Genomic DNA, 18,345 nt, shown 5'->3' on the forward strand with positions numbered 1-18,345 from the left:
ACAATGAGCAAGCAGAACCCCATCTGAAAGCAAAGTAAACTCTAAATAAGCGTAGAGCATGAATCCATTCATTCACCAAACACTTGCTGAGCACTACCATGGGGCTGGGGGCTGTCCTTAGGTGCTTTAAATACTTGATTTCTTCCCTTTTTTTTTTTTTTAAAGACAGGATCTCACTCTGTCCCCCAGGCTGCAGTGCAGTGGGACGATCTCAGCTCACTGCAACCTCTGCCTCCTAGGCTCAAGTCATCCTTCTATCTTAGCCTCCTAAGTAGTTGGGACCACAGGTGTGAGCCACCACACCCAGCTAATTTATATATTTTTTGTAGAGACAGGGTTTTGCCATGTTGCCCAGGCTGGTCTCGAAATCCCGAGCTCAAGCGATCCACCTGCCTTGGCCTCCCAAAGTGCTGGGATTACAGGTGTGAGCCATTGTGCCCAGCCTAAATACTTAATTTCTACTCACTGCAACCAAATGCAATTGGAATAACTATGGACGAGGAAAGTGAGTCTCAGATAAATGAAGGCACTTGCTCAAGGACATAGGAAGTGGCAGGACTAGAATCTGAACCTGAGTGTGGTTCATTCCATGACTAAAGCAATGCTAGGCATGCACAGGCCTTAGTCAGCACACATCAAATCGAGTGTAATCTGTCATATCGTCCCTCAGCAACCCATCCCTGAATTTAACAATGCTCAGTTAGATAATAAGAGGTATTGGCTGGGCACAGAGGCTTATGCCTGTAATCCGAGCACTTTGGGAGGCCGAGGTGGGGGAATCGCTTGAGTTCAGGAGTTTGAAATCAACCTAGGCAACATAGTGAGACCTCATCTCTACAAAAAGTAAATTTAAAAAAATTGGCCAGGCTGGGCGCGGTGGCTCACGCCTGTAATCCCAGCACTTTGGGAGGCCGAGGTGGGCAGATCATGAGGTCAGGAGTTCAAGACCAGCCTGACCAATATGGTGAAACCCCGTCTCTATTAAAAATACAAAAATTAGCCAGGCATGGTGGTGTTCGCCTATAGTCCCAGCTACTCAGGAGGCTGAGGCAGGAGAATTGCTTGAACCTGGGAGGCGGAGGTTGCAGTGAGCCAAGATCACACCACTGCACTCCAGCCTGGGTGACAGAGCAAGGCTCCATTTCAAAAAAAAAAAAAAAAAAGGCCAGGTGTGGTGGCACATACTTGTAGTCCCAGCTACTTGGGACACTGAGGTGGAGGATTGCTTGAGCCCGGGGGATTGAGGCTGCAGTGAGCCATGATCGAACCACTGCACTCCAGCCTGGGCAAAAGAGCGATCCTGTCTCAAAAAAAAAAAAAAGAAAAGAAAAGGTATCCATGGTTGTAAAAGAAGGACTCCCATCTTATTTTCTGTTTTTGTTTTTGTTTTGTTTTGTTTTGTTTTTCCTATGTGGGTAGCTATTCACATATCTGCTTAAGCCCACATATCTTTTGGTTTTCGGCCTTGTTTTTTTACTCCATTATTGTCCTGAACATAAGAGGCCCTGAGCTAAAATCTGCTCTTGGAAGCTGACCCTTTGTGAGTGGAGCCCATTGGCTAAGGTTTGCCAGAAAGACCAAAGTGATTTCAGCTAGTGTCTAAACACGCCTCTAGGTGCATCCACAGGTACCATTCCCAAACCCAGCACTTTGGGAGGCCGAGGTGGGCAGATCACGAGGTCAGGAGTTCAAGATCAGCCTGACCAATATGGTGAAACCCTGTCTCTACTAAAAATACAAAAATTAGCCAGGCATGGCTAATTTTCACCGGAAACAATCCCAGGAACAAGGTCGGAGGCTAATTGCAAATGTTGCTGGATAAGGGAGGTGGTAAACACATCATTGCAGCTGCAAAGCTCTGGCCAGTCTTCAGCTGTCCCAGGGTGGGAAAGCCTTAAGTAGAACTTAAAGCAGAACTTTTCTGGAGGGTAATTTAGTCACATGCATCAGAACCTTAAACATGTGTAAACCCAACAGCCCAGCATTGCCACTTCTAGGAACTAAAACTGAGGAAATTAAAGAACAAAAAAGAAGCACTTCAGCACTGTCCTGGGTTATAGAAAAAAAAAAAGCAGCACCAAGATGTATGGGTGAGAATGTTCATTTCAGAAATACTTATTGTAATCAACACTTGGCACAACATATATGTCCAAAAGGAGAGGGCTGGCTACTTAAATTACAGTATAATTATAAAATGGAATACTATGGAATAGCTGAATATTAAAAACACAAAAAGACATTCTCAGTATTTTGTTAAGAAAAAAAGGAGATATAGGTCAATATGGGTTTAGAAAAAAGTGTGCATGTGTATATATATGTACATATATGTATACATACATACCTAGAAGATTAGAAGAAAATATGTCTACATTAATATGGTTATTTGCTGGGTGTTTGGATGGTATTTTTTTCTTCCTGCTCATCTTCATTGTTTTAACTTTTCTACAAGAAACAACCATTACTTGTATATAAAAATAATAAAAAGATATATATTACACATATACACCCAGACTGTGCTGCTGTTAATCTGTGTGATTTGTGGCAAGTAACTTGGACCATCTTTCTCCTCAGGTACCTTTTCTGTAGAGTGTAAATGCCAAGATGGTGCCGCCCAGAGATGAACTAGCCAAGAATACCTATTTATGTTGCAGTATCGCCAAAGAAAATAATCACTACTGTGGAACATGAAGGATATATTTTAAGGCTTTCTCCACATTAGACTTTCTAGGTTCATTTTCCCACCCTTCTGAAATCTGACTCGATTTTCCAGTTGACCACAGTCTGAAGAGAGCCAGTTGGCGTGAGGTTCTGTGACCTACACAGATGGTGGGAGGAGTCAGACGGGAAATCTCTTATGTCGACGTGGTCACCACCACTTGCTTCTTGAGGGAGAAGAATCGGAAAGACCTGGCAAGACAGACTAGCTAGAAGGGCTTTCTGATTCCAGAACAATACTAAGTTTCCTGAAGTAAAGTATTAAATAAATATAAATAAATGGTAAGACGTATATAAATGTGGTATGAAGAGGAAGAAAATAATGGAATGGAGGGAAATAGACACAAATAGAAATTCTAAGGTATTTCTAATCTGGGATAGAACAGAATTCTTCACATGTACCCCTTAAATATGTAAAAATTATGTATCAATAAAAATAATTTGTATCTGAAAAATTTTTTAATGTTGAGAATTTACAATAGTAACTGCACAGCTGGAAATTAGAACCATATATAGTAACCAAAAGAGGGAGAAATTGAGTCCAAACATATGCACTAACTCAATTTTTAAAAAACTTCTATTACATTACTATTTAGAACAGTTTTGCAAATACCTGTAGTTTTTACAGGCCAAGAAAAATACCACTTGGACCACCAAACTTGAATTAGGTCACACACACACTCACTCACTATCTCCTTATTTCAGTTATGGCCACTACCTCTGTTCGCTACATTAACTGTTTCAGAGCATACACATAGTGGCTTATAACAAAAACTCTTGATTTTTCTTCCTCAAACTAAGATTTCTGTGAAATTCAAAGGAAACATATTTTCTTGGGCATGTTGCCTGCTTTTAACAGGGCTTCACAGGGTATGTGGGCCATGGTTTATTTTCATAACTAAATAGCTGGGTTTAATTTGATGAATAGTACCTAGTGGGATACTTTACATATAGCAGATGCACACTAAATGTTGTTAATATAAACTTTAAATGAATAATTAAATGATTGTATTTAAAGCTTTTTATATAGAAAATAAAGTTTAGAGAGCAGCAATTCAACATCTAATTCCAGGTAGCAAAACCTCCTATTGTGTTCATACTCTCATTTAAGTGGATTCTGTACTTCTGCCTTGCTTTTTGTTGCAATGTAACACTCAAATGACAAATCCCTCATGCCCCTAGATCTCATGACAATAGCAAAAGAAAACACAGGCAAGGAAAACCATGGAAACTTCCACCTTCACAATGTCTGTTTGTTAGCAGAAAAATTATCAAGTGCCTTGACATTTCCCATTCTTCACACTTGATCCAATACTCATTTCTCTTATGGCTTCCATTTTTCATTTTCTTTTTTATTGCAAATTCTTTACTTCAGTGCCTCTACACTTATTTTATTATCAGAGCAGTTAGACTACCCAGAGGGAAAGCAGGCTCAGGAAACTCCACGTTTTCACATCAGTCATATGGAGTCTGGAAAAAGCAGAAAGCTCTGGCCCCAGGAGCCTGCAGCCTGTTGGGTGCGAGTTTTCCTCACCTTCTCCAGAGGCAGCATCACTGGGAAGGGGAAGAGAACAGACAGGGTTCCCTTCCTCTTGCCAGCCCCCTTTCCCGGTGCTCATCTTGCCCTATCTTATCCCAACACATCCACACATAGCAGAAGGAGCAAAACGCAGGGGAAAACACTACAGCAGGAGGAAGATGACCATTTTGTCCCTCCAGGAAGGAAGAAGAAGCCAGGCCCCTGAGGCTGGAACCATCCCACCTCCCGACTCGACCACACCTCTGCCTGGCCACCACCCTGGAAAGCACTCAGGAAAACAGTCACTGGGTATGAAACTGTCTTTGCCAAATTATAACTCAGGAAATTATGACAGTGAGAGAAATCAGACCTAACCGACTCTATCTGGCTTCTAACACTTAAGCTTTCCTTGTTCATTCCCGGGCACGGGCCGAACTAACTTTGGGAAGGAATTCAGTAGATGGTTTGACTCTGAAGCAAAATTGATAACAGCCCTTTCCCGAAGACCCCCTTCTTGCCTGGGGACCAGTCTGCCTTTGCAGGACTAATAAATTAGCTACAGGATTAGAAATTACAGTTTAGAGGTCATGCAGCCTCTGGCTCCAAGAGTCTGAGCAATCCCCAAATTGCTCCCCAAATACCTCCAAACTGGGGGTAACATCACTATTGTAAAGCCTAACATCAGTGCTTGAGATATTTTGCAGACCCTGCACTGGATGTATCAGCTGACACCACCCAGACCAGTAATGTGGCCCAATCATTTCTGCCATCACACCCAGGAACAGAAGACGTTAAGAAAACCTAACTTCGACCCACTATGATTTCATTTCCAGCCTGACCAATCAGCACTCCCCACTTCCCAAGCCCCTACCTGCAAAATTATCTTTAAAAACTCTGATCCCTGAATGCTTGGGGAGACTGATTTGAGTAATAATAAAACTCTGGTCTCCCACACAGCCAGCTCTACGTGAATTACCCTTTCTCCATTGCAATTCCCCATCTTGATAAATGGGTTCTGTGTAGGCAGTGGGCAAGGTGAACCCACTGGGTGGTTCCAGGTACAACTCTGTTTCTTCAGCTGCAGCACATTGAGTTCACATCCTCGGTTTTCACTCACCACCAGCTGCACAGGTTTTCTTGGCAATTGCAGCTGGTTATTGTGCAGGGTTAGTACCCAGAATGCAATGCAGATTGGATTGGAACTGAAGGCTGTCAGTCAGCGGGTGCTCGGATCTCAAACGGTGTCTCTGACTCTGCTCCACCTCTGGGCTGCTCTGTTAGATTCCTGTCTCCCCTTCCTACTTTAGGTCTCTTTCTGCACGGACTTTTTGGACTGAGAGATTGAACTTCTTATAGGACTGTTCTGATCGTTATTGCCTCCTCAAAGCAAGCAAGCAAATGAAATCCTTCAATAACTCCCTAGTGGATTCTAAATAATGTTTCAACTCCTTATCCCAGGACTGGCCCTAATCTTCCCACCACCTTAAGTCCCTTCATGCTGCCAAGTCTATATCTTACTGATTTTCCCACATCCCATAGTATCTGAGGGCACCACTACAACTACTTATGGGAAGTGAAAAAAAATAGATAAAATAGAGTGTGTCCACTCTGACTTTTATTACTCACAATTATGTCTTTTTAAAAATGTGGAACACTTTGTTGGTTATATAAATCCTTTCCCTCTAAACTTGGCATCTTTGTGTAATTGACAATTTGGTCAGGAGTTTGAGACCAGCCTGGCCAACATGGTGAAACCCCATCTCTACTAAGGATAACAACAATAACAAAAAAAATTAGGCGGGCGTGGTGGCGCCTGCCTGTAACCCCAGCTACTCAGGATTGCCTGATTTTATGGCACTGTCCAAGAGCTACATTTCCATGCTTGGGACCAGCAGGACACAGGAACCACATAGCCCAGTCTGATTAAATACGATTTCAGTGACTGGCAGGAGATGAAAAAGCAAGCCCAGGCAATGAAGATTTGAAATATTGCTATCTTCAGAAAGAATTTTCAAAAGATGCTTTTTGAAAAGTGGACCTGGTAGTCAAAAATATTATGATATGTTGAATGTCAAAGTTATGAAGCAGGGTGCCAGCTTTAAAGAACTGGAAATGATAATATTTTGTCTGCTTGGGCAAAGGAGTCCAGAGTGGCCTGGCCTGCAGGCAGCAAACTCACAAAGGTAGTCTGGAGCTCTTTGCTTTGTTTGGCAAATGGCTTTGCTCTTTGGCACTTTTAAACATATGATGGAAGCCATCATTGTCAACCTTTCCTCTTCTTTTTAAATAATTGTACATTTAAAAATTGCCTCCTTGACATTAATGTCTCTTGTGATGGATATTCTTGTTTGCCTTTGCTTATTTATCTTCATGCCCTATACACTAGGTCTTTGTAACTTTAGTGCTTTGGAAATACATACAAAAGGTAAATCAGCAAATTGCTTTTTCTGAAAGTACTCTGGGTGACTCCTAGTTGTGATAAATGCAGTCTGTTTCAAAGTTTTCTTATGGCAATTTGAATAAATGTAAAGTATACAGAGTATACACACACACACACACACACACACACACACACACACACATCTATCTAGTGAAAGGAAACACAGCAATTATGCTAAACATCTGCAGAGGACTTTGTGTTTTGAAAAAGTATGAGATTCATCATAGTATGCAACTATCTAGTAGACAACAAAGCAGTGAGTGTGCACAGAAGCCCAAGGTCATGTTACAGGAAAGAGGTGCAAAGCAATTTCTTAAGTGCCTATGAAACTTCTCTAGCCTTGGTAGAATGACAAAATATTAGCATTATAAGTCATCCAGCTTAATATCTCACTTCACAAATTCCTTCAATAAAAGTGCAGCCTCTACCAGCACATTTCCAGTAACAAGGAACTCATTACTTTGCAGAGAAGTCCATTTCACTTTTGGATCACTCTCCAAGATTTTCCTAATACAGAGCCAATATCTGTTTCCTCTGTCTTCTACCAATGGATCCTAATTTTACTCTTCAGAGCTAGAGAGAGATTTAGTCTGATCTTCATTCCAAATGACATTTTTCAAATATTATTTAAAAATTATTTTTAATTATTTTTATTTTTTTGAAACAAGAGCTTGCCCTGTTGCCCAGGCTGGAGTGCAGTGGCATGATCACGGCTCACTGCTGCCTCAAACTCCTGGGCTCAAGTGATCCTCCTGCCACAGCCTCCTGAGTAGCTGGAACTACAGGCATGTACCACCGAGCCAGGCTAATTTTTTTAAAAATGTATTTTTGGCTGGGCGCGGTGGCTCATGCCTGTAATCCCAGCACTTTGGGAGGCCGATGTGGGTGGATCACATGGTCAGGAGTTTGAGACCAGCCTGGCCAACATGGTGAAACCCCATCTCTACTAAGGATAATGACAACAACAAAAAAAATTAGGCGGGTGTGGTGGCGCCTGCCTGTAACCCCAGCTACTCAGGAGGCTGAGGCAGGAGAATCGCTTGAACCTGGGAGGTGGAAGTTGCAGTGAGCTGAGGTCGCGCCATTGCACTCCAGCCTGGGCAACAGGGTGAGACTCTGTCTCAAAAAAAAAAAAAAAAAAAAAAAATTATTCTTAATTTTTTACCCAGACTGGTCTTGAATGTGTGGACTCAAGTGATACTCCTGCCTCAGACTCCCAAAGTGCTGGGATTACAGGCATGAGCCACGGCACCTAGCTCTTTTTTCAAATATTGTAAGGCAATTTTCATATTTTTCATGTCTTCTGTCTGGCTCCTTCATTTCTCTAGTTCCTTTAACTTTTCTACTTAAATGTGGTAAAAACAAAAAACAAAAAAACAAAACCAAACAAAACAAAAAAACGGGGTCCAGATAGGTGCTCTTTTGGTGACTCTTTTCAAGGTAATCTTTGACTTGACAGTGTCCCTGTGAAATGTGTCCAGGACTAGACACAGTATTAGATGTGGCCTGGACAATTAAGAGTACAGTGGGACTCTTAGCTTCCTTAACCTGGCCATATGTATGCACTAATGAAACCTAAAATGTAAGGAGCTTTTTATAAACAGTTGCATCACAGTATCTGTTCATTCATTCATTCGGCAAATATTTTTGAGTATCCATTATGTGTCAGGCACTATCCTCAACACTGATTAGGATTTGTTGTTGATTAGAGAACTCTTAGGACAGATGTCTCACATCCTGAACTTCTGCAATTTGCTTTTCACTCCTAGTCGATAGCTTTACATTTATTCTTGTTAAATTTCATCTGATTGATTTTGGCCCATTGTATTATCTGGTAGGACTTTGTAAATATGAATGATAGTATCCAACATGTTCAACTCTTTTCTAGCTTTGAATTGCAAACACGATAAAATGCTGTCTTTGCTCAAGTCACTGACATGTTGGACAGTTCAATACCCAAGACAGAGCCCTGTCAAAAACCACTAGATAATTTGCTATATCTATATATAGATATATATAGATATAGATATAGATTGCTATATCTATATATAGGGGACTTATCAACCCCTAGCGGTACTATTACCTAGCTCGTTCTTTTTTATATTATTTAGAAAGGTATGATAAGCGACTTCATCCAATTCTTTTCTGAAGTCAGATACATTATGCTCACAGCATGTTTTTTTAATCTATCAGCTTTGAAACTTTACTGAAAAAAAAAAGTTTGGCATGATTTATTCTTAGTAAATCCACTTTGTCTTAAAAAAAATCCCAGATTTCTTTTCTAGGCAATCCCAAAATACATGAATAATCATATAACCCTCTGGAGCTCTGTCCTAAATTTCAGTAGCCTGTGGTTTTCAGAATCCACCCTTCCCTTCTTTATAAAAATGGAAACATTTGCCTGTCCTGTCTTTTAGGACCTTTCTGTTCTCCATGATTTCTAAATGAACTAACAGTGGCTCCACTATGACTTTCTTCACTAAATATCCCAATGTGTAATTCATCTGCACCTGAATAGTTAATCTCACTAAAGAGAGTGGGCGTTTTTCTGCTATCTCCTCATCTAGCTTGGATTTTTGTTTTCTTTTAACTGTTCTTGACAATTTGAAGAACACTCCCCTTGATGGGTAAGACAGAAACAAAAGAGCCATCTATGACTTACCTCTATCACCTGTTAATCTCCCATTACCTATTCCAGGAGGTAGGCTTATTTCTTCCATATCTTCCATATCTTATTCTGAACATGGCTAAAAACATCCATTTTATTATCTTTTGTGTGAATCACCAACTTTGACTCAATTAGGTTTTAGCTTTTTTGTCCTAATTATTATAGTTTTGTGTCAAATTTTAAAATTCTTTCCATCTTCTGCACATGACCACTTTAAAATTAAGCTAATTCAAGGGCATGTCATAGGAATATTGTGAAAGTTAAAAGGGGAAATAGGCTTTGAGCTTTTAACACAGTCCTGGTACATTAAAAAGACTCCATAGGGCCGGGCATGGTTGCTCACGGCTGTAATCCCAGTACTTTGGGAGGCCGAAGCAGGCAGATCATCTGAGGTCGGGAGTTTGAGACCAGCCTGACCAACATGGAGAAACCCTGTCTCTACTAAAAATACAAAAATTAGCTGGGTCTGGTGGCGCATGCCTGTAATCCCAGCTAATTGGGAGGCTGAGGCAGGAGAATCACTTGAACCCGGGAGGCGGAGGTTGCAGTGAGCCTAGATCGCGCCATTGCACTCCAACCTGGGCAACAAGAGCAAAACTCCGTCTCAAAAAAAAAAAAAAAAAAGACTCCATAAATATTATTATTAATGTTTGAGGCCCCTCATTTTTTCCACTTATTATTGTGTCTAAAATTTTATTTTTTAAGCTCTACCATCTCTCTTAATCTATATTTCTCTTTAGCTTGCAAGCTTCAGAACCACTACTCTGAACTATTTGACATGTCCTATCCTTAGGCTAAGGAGTTTCACTGACACTCTCTGGTCATTACAGCAAACACTTTGGGTTTCCTTCACTTCACAGCACCAAGTTGTTCTGAGACAATCATACTAAGACTGAAGAAGCAGTTCTTGTGTTTCTTTTTCTGAAAGGTGAAATTGTCATCAAGGCAAGCCAAGAGTTCACCAAACCATCATCATTAGAAAACAGTTGCCTAAATAGTGGAAATCTGTCTCTAATACTGTTTAAGAGTATGAAAATTTTATTAAGCCTCATAGTCTGAAGAAAGTTATTATACCTTATATAATTCAGTTCTTGCAACCAGCCTGTGAAGTAGCTATTATTATCCCCATTTTATAGGCAATCAACCAGGGCTAAGAGAGATTCAGAGATGTATTCATGGTGATGCAGTTTGTGACTCAAACTCAGGATACAAATTGGAAAGTTGTCTTTACGCCAGATACTAGAAGAGCATCAGCCATATCTTCTATCCAGCCAGGTGGTTTCTGCAGGATGCTTATTTCTATCAAGATTTAAAGGCTGTATTACTCATAACCTGGCAGATCACTTCTACCAGAAATACTACCTGTATCCTCTTACATCCTATTCCAAAAGCCCTTCAACATTTATTCATTAAAAAAAAAAAATCTTTTTTTGGCTGAGTGTGGTGGCTCAGACCTGTAAGCCCAGCAATTTAGGAGGCCGAGACAGGAGGATCACTTGAGGCCAGGAGTTCGAGACCAGCCTGGCCAATATGGCAAAACCCCATCTCTACTAAAAAAATAGAAAAATTAGCTGGGCGTAGTGGTGTGCACATGTAGTTCCAGCTACTTGGGAGGCTGAGGCAGGAGAATCAGTTGAACCTAGGAGGCAGAGGCTGCAGTGAGCCAAGATCTAGCGACTGCACTCCAGCCTGGGTGACAGAGCAAGACTCTGTCTCAATAAATAAATAAATAATTTTTTTAAATTACCTACTATGTGTCAGATATTGTGGAATCCCAGAATTTCACAATGGTGTATGTCATTTTTCACAAACAAGTCTACTCTTCTCAGCCTCCATTTATTCTTTTCAATCTATCCATGAACTACTTCTATGTACAAGGCACCTTGCTAGGTGCTGCAGCAGATGCAAAGATAAGGGCTGTATAGTCCCTGTCTCAAGGGAGCTCCCAACCAAATGGAGAAAAGACCTAGAAGTAATTCAAGTACAAGGTGAGCTAAGATGAATGTCTTCCTTAAGAGGTACAAAGTCATATTAGAAAGAATATCAGAAGGAGCTGGAGATGGGTCTTGAATGTGTAGGATTTGGGTGTCGAGAGGTGAGGCAGGATATGTGTCGAGGGAGCAGAGAGCAGGAACAAAAGGATGGAGGAGAGGCAGCATGCGCGGCCCCAAGGAATGGCAACAGCCTATCTTGGTGAAGCTCAGGCTGCATGGAGGTTGGAATGAGGGATAAACTGGAAAGGCTGCTTGGGGCCATGCAGAGTGGAAGCCCCGAATGCCTCGCTGAGACATGGGTACATTATTCAGTTTGGAAAGGGGGCCACTAGAGGTCTCAGAGGTCAGATGTATCTTGATCCAAATTATGTTTGTGAACAGTAATGAAGTGGCCTGGGGTAGGCTGACTTGGAGAGGGTGAGAGTAGAAGCAGAGAGCTCAGTGGCAAACTCTTTCTTTGCAGTCTTCATTAGCTACATTTTAATTTGCTTCAGGAGGTCATATGAGGCCCAGATGACCAAATTCTGCTCTTTGATGCTGTGTAGTCACCCTCCTTCATCTCCCAGTCCTGGGCTTTAATGGAGGGAAGGGTGTGTTTTATTTCCTACTCAGGTGTTTTAAGTCAGTAGAGATCCACTTGGATTTCTTCTGTTTCACCGTTTTCCACGCAAATCAGCAAAAGAGGAGATCAGCTGAACCTTGGCCAGATGAATGCTGTCTGGAGCCTACCATGTCCAGGTAGATAATTTATGGAGGGTTGTGGAGAGAATTATGTCAAGTCAGCATGGCCACCACTGAACACTGCAGTGGGGAGTCTCAACCACAGGCTCTGTCTTTTCCTTGGATCTGATGGACCCAGTGACTTCTTTTTATTGTTCCAGTCAGAATGGACTTCTCTTTCCTGAAACTTTTATATTCACCACTGCTGGCAAATCTTCGTATTTTTTTCCGACTGCTCCGGTGAAACAACTTCTCTGTGTCATTCTTCAACTCTTCAAGCTCTAATAACAGCATAAATCCCTCTTTGCCTTATGAGAATTCTCATTTCTAGATTCTTCCAGGACTCCTTCTGCCCCCATAGTTTCTAAGAACAATTTATCTTTCCTAATAGGTTGGAGGGTAGGGAGATGTTCATCTTTCAGTTCTTCATCTCAACCCTTTCATCTTTTCCTCTAATTTTTTTTTTCTTTTGAGACAGAGTCTCGCTCTGTCACCCAGGCTGAAGTGTGGAGTGCAGCGGCACAATCTCAGCTCACTGCAACCTCTGCCTCCTGGGTTCAAGTGATTCTCCTGTCTCAGCCTCTCGAGTAGCTGTGACTATAGGCACACACTGCCATGCCCGGCTACTTTTTGTATTTTTAGTAGAGACGGGGTTTCTCCATGTTGGCCATGCTGTTCTCAAACTCCTGAACTCAGGTGATCTGCCTGCCTCAGCCTCCCAAAGTGCTGGGATTACAGCCCCTAAAATATTTGATCAACTGGTATTTACAGCTGACTCACATTACTGGTGATTCTTCAGAGGAAACATACTAACGATCCCCTTACCCTCTACCTACTGCCCATTAAATCCAGTGTTACTCTTGTCTACACAAACTGAAAGGATCAGTTCAGGGGAAGTTGCTTCCTTGTGTTTCCCAGCAACACAGACTTTCCACAATGGGCTCACACATACTGGCCAATTTAGAAATAGAGGGTGAGAGGCAGTGAGGGCAAAAGCTTGGAGCAGTTTTTTACTCTGCAGAGGAACTTCTGGCCATTAAGCTGGATGAACCAAAAGAAAAATCTTTGCAATGCCTCTGAAATAGACAGGTTAGGAGAAGCTGCTGATCCACAGATGAAGAACGGTGATTTTTATGATCACAAACTGAGTAGCTGGGTTGTCAGAAGATGAGCAGTTCCTTCAACAGATGCTAGGCAAAATGGGGCTGTTTGATTCAAGGCAGAGACATGGGCAGAATCCCCCCTCATTAGGGCTGAAGATGGGGAAAGGGGGACAGGAATGGTTGACCCATCTGGTGGCCATGTCCTCAGACTCACTTTATTATCTGACACCTCCTCAAGGTCCCTGACAGGCTGTGAGGCACATACAGAGAAAGCAGACTTGGGAGTAGCGTGGAAGCAGGCAAGAAGCACGTTGGAATCTGACAGAAAAGAAGGGGTTAAAGTCCCATTCCTTTATACTTTTAACTTTAGAGTCCTAAGAAAGTTAAGAATTAGAAACTTCTTTCATTTCCTAATGCCTGCAGATTTAAGTGTACAATCACAAATATAATCTAAGAGAGAGTTTGAAGCACTAGGAAGTGTCTACTTTGTAAAGCAAACTGAAATAAACATAAAACCCAGCCAGAAGAACCAGCCCTCCTATTTTATTAAATGCATGAAGCAGCAGGAACACGCATCTGTCACATTCCTTAATAAACAGGAACAGGTGTTGTCCCCCGGGGAAGGAGTGGAGGAGAAGGCAATGAAAAATAGTGACCATTTTCTTTGGGACTCACTTCTCAGTGCTTATAGTAACTCACTGCGGCAACAAAACAAATGACAGCAGAGGGATCAAACCAGTGACAGGCCTGTGTAAATTGGCACGCACAGGGAGAAAAGAGCCCTATTCATCCTGTTCTACTGGTTGAGGTATATTCTTTCCATCACGGCCAGGTAGGTGCTTAAGGAGCTAGGAGCTAGGTCTACTGAGCACTGGCTTCAAAGGGAACATAAGAATAGTATGGGGTGGCTGTCATGGGCTAAATGTTTGTATCTGTCCCCTTCCTCCCGCCCCATCAAATTCATATACTGAACTCCTAATCTCCAGTGTGATGGTATTTGGAGGTGGGGCTTTTGGGAGATGATTAGGTTTAGATGAGGTGCTGAGGGTGTGGCCCTCATGATGGGAATAGTGACCTTATAAGAAGAGACACAAGAGAGCTTGCTGTCTGTCTTCATCATGTGAGGACACAATAAAAAGATGGCCATCTACAATCCAGGAACTGGGCCCTTACGAGGAGCCAAATCTGCGGGTGGTATGGTTTGGATATGGTATGTCTGTCCCTGTCAAAACTCGTGCTGAAATTTGGTCCCCAGTGTGGCGGTGTTGGGAGGTAGGGCCTTGTGGGAGGCATATGAATTATGGGGTTGGATCTCTCATGAATGGCTTGGTGCTGTTCTCGAGACAGTGAGTTTCAGCTCTTGTGAAAATGGATTAGTTCTCAAGGGAATGGATTAGTTCTTGAGAGAGTGGGTTATTATAAAGCTAGGATGCCCCTCAGGTTTTCCCCTCTTCCCATGTGTCTGCTCCCTCTTTGACCTTCTCCACCACGTTGTGACACAAGAAAGTCCTTGTCAGAAGCCAGGGCCATGCCCTTGAACTTCCAGCCTGCAGGACTGTGAGCTAAATAAATCTCTTTTCTTTATAAATTACCCAGTCTCCGGCAGTCTTTTATAGCAACACAAAATGGACTGAGATGGCACCATGATCTTAGACTTACCACTGTCTAGAACTGTGAGATGTAAATGTCTATTGTTTAAGCCACAAAGTCTATGGTATTTTGTTATAGCAGCCTGAGCTGCCTAAGATAATGGCTGAATTGTCCCTTGTCCTCTCTGTTCCAGAACTGGATTCAGAATAACATGAGGATGAGACAATGTCAAAAAGCATCTTGGTCACAGCAATTCTTTTTTTCTCCCAATGTCACTTTCTTCCTGAACCGCCCCCCACCCCCCTGCCAATATAGGTAAATGTACAGTAAGAAGAATTCAGTATTAAAAACTGAAATGACTAGTGAGTGAGAATATAATTGTACAAGGAAACCATCTCAAAGACAGTATACCCCTAATCCTGGAATAGAAAAAGGAGATTTTTAAGAAAATAATTTCAGCAAATTTGCTTACCTTTGTTTAAGCGTCCCATCACAGTAAATTCAAAATATTTACTGTTGTCAGTTGAAGAGTAAAGACCGAAGATGGTGGCTGAACTTTTAGTCTGCAGCTTGAAGGTGGAAATCACATAGAGATCATTCAGGGCGGGGTCTGTCAGGACTGGCAGCAGAGCGCCTGGGTTTAGCCTCTGACTGGAAGATGGGAGAAGGTCAAAGACTGGGAAGAAGGGAGAAGAAGGGGTATAAGTGAAAGATTCAATTTTGGGGAAAACAGGGTTTCTTTGTTGGGGGGGGCAATTTGACAGTAAGCTACAGAGTAATGTAAACTAATCTTGTAATCCCTTTTCCGTATTGCCAAACTCACCAGTTCTTCCCTGTCACTTTTATAGTGGCTGGTCATTTGAGCCAGAAGAAATACAGCACAATATTCATCACTGGGTGTAGCCCTCAAGAGAGAGGACTGAACTTGCAAACACAAAATTGGGTTTGGCTGAACAAGTAGCTCTGAAAATGCCCACCAGGAAAAGTACTAAAGGCTTAAAGTACAAGGGGGATTGGTGAAAGCATCCAAGCCATTGCTTTACTGATGTCCCCAAGCAGTGAATTTCTGTCACGGAGTCCCATAGGCACCTCCAGGACCAGAGCCAATTGTGTTTTCCTGGTCAGTGACAAATGACAAGAAATGCAGCAGAAAACATGGCTATGGTGGTAGATGTGCTGGTAGAAAGTGATTTGCCACCTTTGTGAGACCTAAGTGTTCCCTTTGTGCCTTTACAATTCTCCAACATTTCTCTGTTTAAAAAAATCCCAATGTGGAAACAAAACAAAACAAAATGATGTGGTTTCTGTCTCTTGACTGTATCTTGACTGATAGAATTGGTCTACAAAAATCAGAATCTGCATTTGTATAAGTTGCTTTTGATCAAGCAAGCAGTACTTTCTCTCACAAACTCTGTAATATTTATGAAAGCTATGAGAGAGTATGCCCAGAGTTATTTAAAAGGCAAAGGCCAAATTTGGGTAATACTCAGTGGAAGTTATTTAGTATATCTATTAGCAGATGCAAATATCATTTGAACAATTCCATAGGCTGCAGAAACTTCAGCACCTACAGCTGTCTCTTGGATATAATAATCTGGTTATTAAATGGGTAATATTGACAATTGATAAAGAGTTCTTACAAATCAATAAAATGATAAGCATCTTAATAGAAAAATGGGCAAGGAATATGAAAAGGCAATTTACATAAAAAGAATTACAATGACCATTAAGTATATAAATAAATGTTCATGTATTTATCTAATGATGCAGGAGTTGCTAACTTAAACAATAACGTATTGTTTTCACCATTGAATTGGAAAATTAGTAAATACAACAGTACTCAACTGTTTGTGAGGGTTCAGGGAAATGGGCACTCTCTGTACCACTGTGTAACATTTAAACTAGTATAAACATTTTGAAGACAGTTTAAACAACAGTATCAAAGGCCCTAAAACATATGTGCTCCTTGATCTAGCAATTCTGCTTATGGGAATTTATCCTAGGGAAATAATGGATAACATGGTAAATGATTTAGGTACAAGAATATTAGACACTAGTGGTAATTCTAGAATTTCTATTTAGGAAAGAATTAGATGAAAATCTAATTGGAAAAGAGGTAAACCTGAGCTCTGTTGGTATAGCATTTTGCTATGAAAACATTAACTGTCCTTAGCAAAAAAAAAGAGAAGGGCTTGGCTGAGATTGAGGGGATGGTTAAAATCATCCCAAAGCATCCTGTGACACTTGCACTTGTTCAATAAATTATTATTTACAATATCAAAACCAAAAACAACTTAAGGGTTCTATATTATAACCCTGGCTAAATACATTTTGATTCTTCCAAAAAGCAGAATACTACCTAGTTTTAAAATGTAGCTGAATACTTACAGATGTGAAAAGATGTTCATGATACGTTAAGAAAAAAAGATTCTAAAACTATATGTATAACGTAATTCCATTTGAAATATATTTTTGCATAGAAAAAGATTTGAAATGAAAGACAATACAACAACATGTTAATGTTAATAGAAGCTATCCCCGGGTTGCATAAATATAAGTTTTAAATTTCCTCTTATCTTTTATTTTATTTTTTGCTTATCTAACTTTTATCTTTTCTACAATGGGCAGGTATTGCTTTTGTAATAAGAATGAATAAAAGTTCTAAAGCAAACAGGCAAAAACCTAGTTACTCAAGAATATCTACCCCTTTTAAAAGACAATTTGTCTTCAAACTGGATCTATACTGTATTTTTCACATGTACCAGGGGTCCTTACACAATAATGAAATTAATATGAGATGTGTTGGAAAGCAGAACATTTACTGTGCTCCTCTTAGTGCCTATATCCCTAAACCATAAACACTGTTGCCTACTACATTTCAAAAGGGAAATTGGATTTTTTAATTTTCAAGAGAATTGGAAACTTTACATTTCCACTAATGAGGGCAAAGGGAAATAAGGCAATATGTTTTAAAGTTCCATTCAGGACAACACATCTTCAGAAAAGAGATATGTATTTAAAGTATGGGAACTACATTCAAAACAAAACTCTTAGTACTCTTGATTCTTGCTTTGACTATGATCAGGTTCATGATGTAACTCAAGCTAAACTTGCGGTATTTCAATCTATGGTTCGTCTGATTCATTTGCATCTCTCTCAAGAGGCAGAGATGGGATTAGTTAGTAATGAACATAGAGAGTGTTTTGAAAAGGAAATGAGACACTACCATTTTCTATTAATGTTATTACGTTTAAGTGCCAGGATCAAAGCACAACCCTCTACTGTTAGAGGTGAAATTACTGCTACCAATGAGCGCAGCTACCATGGTATGTAAATTGAATATATACTAATTTAAGACCAGCAATGAAGCTCAGAGGAAGAAGGAGATAATCAAATTATCCTGTTAAGCCTGATAATTGCAGACTAGATAATGCAATAAAAGAATCTATCAGAAACTTAACTTAATCAGATCATCTACGGCAACCAAATTACCCAGATAATTTAGGTTGTATAGGCCGAGTTCAAATCTCCATAAAATGGTCAGGTATGTCTGAGACATACCTAAGGCACACCATAAAGCTGTATGTTCAAAAGTC

At 40.8% G+C, this 18,345-nt stretch overlaps 1 protein-coding gene across 2 annotated transcripts in view; it reads right to left on the reverse strand.

Annotated features, from left to right (window-relative positions):
* Positions 1–18,345, reverse strand: part of THBS4 (thrombospondin 4) — a 97,809-nt gene that overhangs the window by 33,611 nt on the left and 45,853 nt on the right. For both annotated transcript variants that reach the window (XM_034959894.3, XM_008975796.5), the window contains one exon: positions 15,222–15,425. In XM_034959894.3, the coding sequence (XP_034815785.1) occupies positions 15,222–15,240 (19 nt within the window). In that variant the 5' untranslated portion in view covers positions 15,241–15,425. The remainder of the gene's footprint in view (positions 1–15,221; positions 15,426–18,345) is intronic.

This window comes from Pan paniscus, chromosome 4 (genome assembly GCF_029289425.2).
Source record: "Pan paniscus chromosome 4, NHGRI_mPanPan1-v2.0_pri, whole genome shotgun sequence".
Classification (NCBI taxonomy): Eukaryota; Metazoa; Chordata; class Mammalia; order Primates; family Hominidae; genus Pan; species Pan paniscus.